The sequence below is a fragment of the Oncorhynchus keta genome, chromosome 4 (genome assembly GCF_023373465.1).
Source record: "Oncorhynchus keta strain PuntledgeMale-10-30-2019 chromosome 4, Oket_V2, whole genome shotgun sequence".
Classification (NCBI taxonomy): domain Eukaryota; kingdom Metazoa; phylum Chordata; class Actinopteri; order Salmoniformes; family Salmonidae; genus Oncorhynchus; species Oncorhynchus keta.
In genome coordinates, this window is record NC_068424.1 from 71,687,857 (window position 1) to 71,696,013 (window position 8,157).

General features: G+C 47.2%; 1 protein-coding gene across 1 annotated transcript in view; it reads left to right on the plus strand.

Moving 5' to 3' along the window:
- Positions 1 to 8,157, plus strand: part of LOC127929813 (uncharacterized) — a 250,765-nt gene that overhangs the window by 220,683 nt on the left and 21,925 nt on the right. Inside the window, exon 3 of the mRNA XM_052518260.1 lies at positions 2,178 to 2,495. Within this exon, the coding sequence (XP_052374220.1) occupies positions 2,178 to 2,495 (318 nt within the window). The remainder of the gene's footprint in view (positions 1 to 2,177; positions 2,496 to 8,157) is intronic.

Sequence of the window (8,157 nt, forward strand, 5' to 3'; positions counted from 1 at the left end):
AGTATAGGAACAGGAACAGTATAGGAACAGTAACAGTATAGGAACAATAACAGTATAGGAACAATAACAGTATAGGAACAATAACAGTATAGGAACAATAACAGTATAGGAACAGGAACAGTATAGGAACAGTAACAGTATAGGAACAATAACAGTATAGGAACAATAACAGTATAATAACAATAACAGTATAGGAACAATAACAGTATAGGAACAATAACAGTATAGGAACAATAACAGTATAGGAACAATAACAGTATAGGAACAGGAACAGTATAGGAACAGTAACAGTATAGGAACAATAACAGTATAGGAACAATAACAGTATAGGAACAATAACAGTATAGGAACAGTAACAGTATAGGAACAGGAACAGTATAGGAACAGGAACTGTATAGGAACAATAACAGTATAGGAACAATAACAGTATAGGAACAGGAACAGTATAGGAACAGGAACAGTATAGGAACAATAACAGTATAGGAACAGTAACAGTATAGGAACAGTAACAGTATAGGAACAATAACAGTATAGGAACAATAACAGTATAGGAACAGGAACAGTATAGGAACATGAACAGTATAGGAACAATAACAGTATAGGAACAATAACAGTATAGGAACAGTAACAGTATAGGAACAATAACAGTATAGGAACAGGAACAGTATAGGAACAATAACAGTATAGGAACAATAACAGTATAGGAACAGGAACAGTATAGGAACAATAACAGTATAGGAACAATAACAGTATAGGAACAGGAACAGTATAGGAACAATAACAGTATAGGAACAGGAACAGTATAGGAACAATAACAGTATAGGAACAATAACAGTATAGGAACAATAACAGTATAGGAACAGGAACAGTATAGGAACAATAACAGTATAGGAACAATAACAGTATAGGAACAGGAACAGTATAGGAACAATAACAGTATAGGAACAGGAACAGTATAGGAACAATAACAGTATAGGAACAATAACAGTATAGGAACAATAACAGTATAGGAACAGTAACAGTATAGGAACAGGAACAGTATAGGAACAATAACAGTATAGGAACAGGAACAGTATAGGAACAATAACAGTATAGGAACAATAACAGTATAGGAACAATAACAGTATAGGAACAGTAACAGTATAGGAACAGTAACAGTATAGGAACAATAACAGTATAGGAACAATAACAGTATAGGAACAGGAACAGTATAGGAACAGTAACAGTATAGGAACAATAACAGTATAGGAACAATAACAGTATAGGAACAGTAACAGTATAGGAACAATAACAGTATAGGAACAATAACAGTATAGGAACAATAACAGTATAGGAACAATAACAGTATAGGAACAATAACAGTATAGGAACAATAACAGTATAGGAACAGGAACAGTATAGGAACAATAACAGTATAGGAACAATAACAGTATAGGAACAGGAACAGTATAGGAACAGTAACAGTATAGGAACAATAACAGTATAGGAACAATAACAGTATAGGAACAATAACAGTATAGGAACTGGAACAGTATAGGAACAATAACAGTATAGGAACAGTAACAGTATAGGAACAATAACAGTATAGGAACAGGAACAGTATAGGAACAGGAACAGTATAGGAACAATAACAGTATAGGAACAATAACAGTATAGGAACAGGAACAGTATAGGAACAGGAACAGTATAGGAACAATAACAGTATAGGAACAATAACAGTATAGGAACAGGAACAGTATAGGAACAGTAACAGTATAGGAACAATAACAGTATAGGAACAATAACAGTATAGGAACAATAACAGTATAGGAACAGTAACAGTATAGGAACAATAACAGTATAGGAACAGTAACAGTATAGGAACTGGAACAGTATAGGAACAATAACAGTATAGGAACAGTAACAGTATAGGAACAATAACAGTATAGGAACAATAACAGTATAGGAACAGTAACAGTGTAGGAACTGGAACAGTATAGGAACAATAACAGTATAGGCATGGAAGTATGCAAAGACAGATCCTCATCTCAGATATCCTGAGTCATTCTGTACCTTAACCTTCTATCACCAGAGTTAACAGGCTGTGTTTATACTTACTGCGTGCGTTTGTGCTTGCTTGCCTGCTTGAATCCTTGAACTAGTGCATGCAATGACACACACTCCTTTCTCTCACACAGGCGGTCACTTCCACACGCTGGCTGAACTTGGTGTGTGCGACCCAGCGCCTGTTCACCCTGCAGCCCCAACCTACTGTCCTGAGATGGGCCTGCTCCAGAGGGGCTACTCCCTCAGTGCGGGGTCAGACCCTGATGCAGACTCTGACCCAGAGGGGCACCTGTCCCCAGAGAGAGCCATCCAGCTGTGGGGAGGAGGAACACTAGGAGGACCAGGAGGAGGGGGGAAGAGCAGACACAGCTCAGGACTGTCCAGCAGAGAAAACTCAGTGCTCACACTCACTGACTCAGACAATGACTACAAGTCTGACCATGAATCAGGTAGGAGAGATATTGACTGATTTGAATTGTTGGTTGGTTGGTTGACTGGGAGAGTTCGGGATAGGGTGAGGTTGGGATAGGGTGAGGTTGGGATAGGGTGAGGTTGGGATAGGGTGAGGTCGGTATAGGGTGAGGTTGGGATAGGGTGAGGTCAGAGGATAGTATGAGGTCAGGGATAGGGTGGGGTAAGGATAGGGTGAGGTTTGGATAGGGTGAAGTCAGGGATAGGGTGAGGTCAGGATAGGGTGAGGTCGGGATAGGTTGATAGAGTGAGTTCGGGATAGGGTGAGGTTGGGATAGGGTGAGGTTGGGATAGGGTGAGGTCAGGATAGGGTGAGGTTGGGATAGGGTGAGGTCAGGATAGGGTGAGGTTGGGATAGGGTGAGGTTGGGATAGGGTGAGGTTGGGATAGGGTGAGGTTGGGATAGGGTGAGATCAGGATAGGGTGAGGTTGGGATAGGGTGAGGTCAGGATAGGGTGAGGTTGGGATAGGGTGAGGTCGGGATAGGGTGAGGTTGGGATAGGGTGAGGTTGGGATAGGGTGAGGTCAGGATAGGGTGAGGTTGGGATAGGGTGAGGTCGGGATAGGGTGAGGTTGGGATAGGGTGAGATCAGGATAGGGTGAGGTTGGGATAGGGTGAGGTCGGGATAGGGTGAGGTCAGGATAGGGTGAGGTCAGGATAGGGTGAGGTTGGGATAGGGTGAGGTCGGGATAGGGTGAGGTCAGGATAGGGTGAGGTTGGGATAGGGTGAGGTCGGGATAGGGTGAGGTTGGGATAGGGTGAGGTTGGGATAGGGTGAGGTTGGAATAGGGTGAGGGCGGGGATAGGGTGAGGTCAGGATAGAGTGAGGTCAGGATAGAGTGAGGTTGGGATAGGGTGAGGTCAGGATAGGGTGAGGTTGGAATAGGGTGAGGGCGGGGATAGGGTGAGGTTGGGATAGGGTGAGGTTGGAATAGGGTGAGGGCGGGGATAGGGTGAGGTCAGGATAGATTGAGGTTGGGATAGTGTGAGGTCGGGATAGGGTGAGGTTGGGATAGGGTGAGGTCGGGATAGGGTGAGTTTGGGATAGGGTGAGTTTGGGATAGGGTGAGGTTGGGATAGGGTTAGGTTGGGATAGGGTGAGGTCGGGATAGGGGGAGGTTGGAATAGGGTGAGGTCGGGATAGGGTGAGGTTGGAATAGGGTGAGGTCAGGATAGAGTGAGGTCGGAGATAGGGTGAAGTCTGGAATGGGTGAGGTCGGGATAGGGTGAAGTTGGGATAGGGTGAGGTCAGAGGATAGTATGAGGTCGGGATAGGATGAGGTTGGGATAGGGTGAGGTCGGTATAGGGTGAGGTTGGGATAGGGTGAGGTCAGGGATAGGGTGAGGTCTGGATAGAGTGAGGTCTGGATAGGGTGACGTCGAGGATATTGTGAGGTCGGGATAGGGTGAAGTCTGGAATGGGTGAGGTCCGGATAGGGTGAGGTTGGAATAGGGTGAGGGCGGGGATAGGGGGGGGTTGGGATAGGGTGAGGTTGGGGATAGGGTGAGGTTGGGATAGGGTGAGGGCGGGGATAGGGTGAGGTTGGGATAGGGTGAGGTCGGGGATAGGGTGAAGTCTGGAATGGGTGAGGTCGGGATAGGGTGAAGTTGGGATAGGGTGATGTCGGGGATAGGATGAGGTTGGGATAGGGTGAGGTTGGTATAGGGTGAGGTCAGAGGATAGTATGAGGTCAGGGATAGGGTGGGGTAAGGATAGGGTGAGGTTTGGATAGGGTGAAGTCAGGGATAGGGTGAGGTCTGGATAGAGTGAGGTCTTGATAGGGTGACGTCGAGGATATTGTGAGGTCGGGATAGGGTGAGGTCGGGGATAGGGTGATAGAGTGTGGTCGGGATAGGGTGAGGTTGGGATAAGGTGAAGTTGGGATAGGGTGAAGTGGGGGGATAGTGTGAGTTCAGGGATAGGGTGAGGTCGGGAAGGGGAAGTTGAATGAAGGACTGTGCGGTTAGTAAGAGGAAGTTGACTGAAGGACTGTGCGGGTGGGCAGGGGAAGTTGAGTGAAGGACTGTGCGGGTGGGAAGGGGAAGTTGAATGAAGGACTGTGCGGGTGGGAAGGGGAAGTTGAATGAAGGACTGTGCGGGTGGGAAGGGGAAGTTGAGTGAAGGACTGTGCGGGTGGGAAGGGGAAGTTGTGTGAAGGACTGTGCGGTTAGTAAGAGGAAGTTGTGTGAAGGACTTTGCGGTTAGTAAGAGGAAGTTGAATGAAGGACTGTGCGGTTAGTAAGAGGAAGTTGAGTGAAGGACAGTTTGGTTGGGAAGAGGAAGTTGAGTGAAGGACTGTGCGGGTGGGAAGGTGAAGTTGAGTGAGCGACTGTGCGGGTGGGAAGAGGAAGTTGTGTGAAGGACTGTGCGGTTAGTAAGAGGAAGTTGTGTGAAGGACTGTGCGGTTAGTAAGAGGAAGTTGTGTTAAGGACTGTGCGGTTAGTAAGAGGAAGTTGAGTGAAGGACAGTTTGGTTGGGAAGAGGAAGTTGAATGAAGGACTGTGCGGTTAGTAAGAGGAAGTTGAGTGAAGGACAGTTTGGTTGGGAAGAGGAAGTTGAGTGAAGGTCTGTGCGGGTGGGAAGAGGAAGTTGAGTGAAGGACTGTGTGGGTGGGAAGAGGAAGTTGAGTGAAGGACTGTTTGGTTGGGAAGAGGAAGTTGAGTGAAGGACTGTGCGGGTGGGAAGAGGAAGTTGAGTGAAGGACTGTGCGGTTAGTAAGAGGAAGTTGAGTGAAGGACTGTTTGGTTGGGAAGAGGAAGTTGAGTAGAGGACTGTTTGGTTGGGAAGAGGAAGTTGAGTGGAGGACTGTTTGGTTGGGAAGAGGAAGTTGAGTGGAGGACTGTTTGGTTGGGAAGAGGAAGTTGAGTGAAGGACTGTGCGGGTGGGAAGAGGAAGTTGAGTGAAGGACTGTGTGGGTGGGAAGAGGAAGTTGAGTGAAGGACTGTTTGGGTGGGGAAGAGGAAGTTGATTGAAGGACTGTGCGGGTGGGAAGAGGAAGTTGAGTGAAGGACTGTTTGGTAGGGAAGAGGAAGTTCAGTGAAGGACTGTGCGGGTGGGAAGAGGAAGTTGAGTGGAGTACTGTGCGGTTAGTAAGAGGAAGTTGAGTGAAGGACTGTTTGGTTGGGAAGAGGAAGTTGAGTGGAGGACTGTTTGGTTGGGAAGAGGAAGTTGAGTGGAGGACTGTGCGGTTAGTAAGAGGAAGTTGAGTGAAGGACTGTTTGGTTGGGAAGAGGAAGTTGAGTAGAGGACTGTTTGGTTGGGAAGAGGAAGTTGAGTGGAGGACTGTTTGGTTGGGAAGAGGAAGTTGAGTGGACGACTGTTTGGTTGGGAAGAGGAAGTTGAGTGAAGGACTGTGCGGTTAGTAAGAGGAAGTTAAGTGAAGGACTGTGCGGGTGGGAAGGTGAAGTTGAGTGAGCGACTGTGCGGTTAGTAAGAGGAAGTTGTGTGAAGGACAATGCGGTTAGTAAGAGGAAGTTGAGTGAAGGACTGTGCGGGTGGGAAGAGGACGTTGAGTGAAGGACTGTTTGTTTGGGAAGAGGAAGTTGAGTGAAGGACTGTTTGGTTGAGAAGAGGAAGTTGAGTGAAGGACTGTGCGGGTGGGAAGAGGAAGTTGAGTGAAGGACTGTGCGGTTAGTAAGAGGAAGTTGAGTGAAGGACTGTTTGGTTGGGAAGAGGAAGTTCAGTGGAGGACTGTGCGGGTGGGAAGGGGAAGTTGAGTAGAGGACTGTTTGGTTGGGAAGAGGAAGTTGAGTGGAGGACTGTTTGGTTGGGAAGAGGAAGTTGAGTGAAGGACTGTGTTGGTTAGTAAGAGGAAGTTGAGTGGAGGACTGTTTGGTTGGGAAGAGGAAGTTGAGTGAAGGACTGTGCGGGTGGGAAGAGGAAGTTGAGTGAAGGACTGTGCAGTTAGTAAGAGGAAGTTGAGTGGAGGACTGTTTGGTTGGGAAGAGGAAGTTGAGTGAAGGACTGTGCGGTTAGTAAGAGGAAGTTGAGTGAAGGACTGTTTGGTTGGGAAGAGGAAGTTGAGTGGAGGACTGTTTGGTTGGGAAGAGGAAGTTGAGTGAAGGACTGTGCGGGTGGGAAGAGGACGTTGAGTGAAGGACTGTTTGGTTGGGAAGAGGAAGTTGAGTGGAGGACTGTGCGGGTGGGAAGGGGAAGTTTAGTGAAGGACTGTGCGGTTAGTAAGAGGAAGTTGAGTGGAGGACTGTTTGGTTGGGAAGAGGAAGTTGAGTGAAGGACTGTGCGGGTGGGAAGAGGAAGTTGAGTGGAGGACTGTGCGGTTAGTAAGAGGAAGTTGAGTGGAGGACTGTTTGGTTGGGAAGAGGAAGTTGAGTGAAGGACTGTTTGGTTGGGAAGGGGAAGTTGAGTGAAGGACTGTTTGGTTGGGAAGGGAAAGTTGAGTGAAGGACTGTTTGGTTGGGAAGGGGAAGTTGAGTGAAGGACTGTTTGGTTGGGAAGAGGAAGTTGAGTGAAGGACTGTTTGGTTGGGAAGGGGAAGTTGAGTGAAGGACTGTTGGTTGGGAAGGGGAAGTTGAGTGAAGGACTGTTTGGTTGGGAAGGGAAAGTTGAGTGAAGGACTGTTTGGTTGGGAAGAGGAAGTTGAGTGAAGGACTGTTTGGTTGGGAAGACGAAGTTGAGTGAAGGACTGTTTGGTTGGAAGGGGAAGTTGAGTGAAGGACTGTTTGGTTGGGAAGGGGAAGTTGAGTGAAGGACTGTTTGGTTGGGAAGAGGAAGTTGAGTGAAGGACTGTTTGGTTGGGAAGGGGAAGTTGAGTGAAGGACTGTTTGGTTGGGAAGGGGAAGTTGAGTGAAGGACTGTTTGGTTGGGAAGAGGAAGTTGAGTGAAGGACTGTTTGGTTGGGAAGGGGAAGTTGAGTGAAGGACTGTTTGGTTGGGAAGGGGAAGTTGAGTGAAGGACTGTTTGGTTAGTAAGAGGAAGTTGAGTGAAGGACTGTTTGGTTGGGAAGAGGAAGTTGAGTGAAGGACTGTTTGGTTGGGAAGGGGAAGTTGAGTGAAGGACTGTTTGGTTGGGAAGAGGAAGTTGAGTGAAGGACTGTTTGGTTGGGAAGAGGAAGTTGAGTGAAGGACTGTTTGGTTGGGAAGGGGAAGTTGAGTGAAGGACTGTTTGGTTGGGAAGGGGAAGTTGATTGAAGGACTGTTTGGTTAGTAACAGGAAGTTGAGTGGAGGACTGTTTGGTTGGGAAGAGGAAGTTGAGTGAAGGACTGTTTGGTTGGGAAGGGGAAGTTGAGTGAAGGACTGTTTGGTTGGGAAGGGAAAGTTGAGTGAAGGACTGTTTGGTTGGGAAGGGGAAGTTGAGTGAAGGACTGTTTGGTTGGGAAGAGGAAGTTGAGTGAAGGACTGTTTGGTTGGGAAGGGGAAGTTGAGTGAAGGACTGTTTGGTTAGTAAGAGGAAGTTGAGTGAAGGACTATTTGGTTGGGAAGGGGAAGTTGAGTGAAGGACTGTTTGGTTGGGAAGAGGAAGTTGAGTGAAGGACTGTTTGGTTGGGAAGGGGAAGTTGAGTGAAGGACTGTTTGGTTGGGAAGAGGAAGTTGAGTGAAGGACTGTTTGGTTGGGAAGAGGAAGTTGAGTGAAGGACTGTTTGGTTGGGAAGGGGAAGTTGAGTGAAGGACTGTTTGGTTG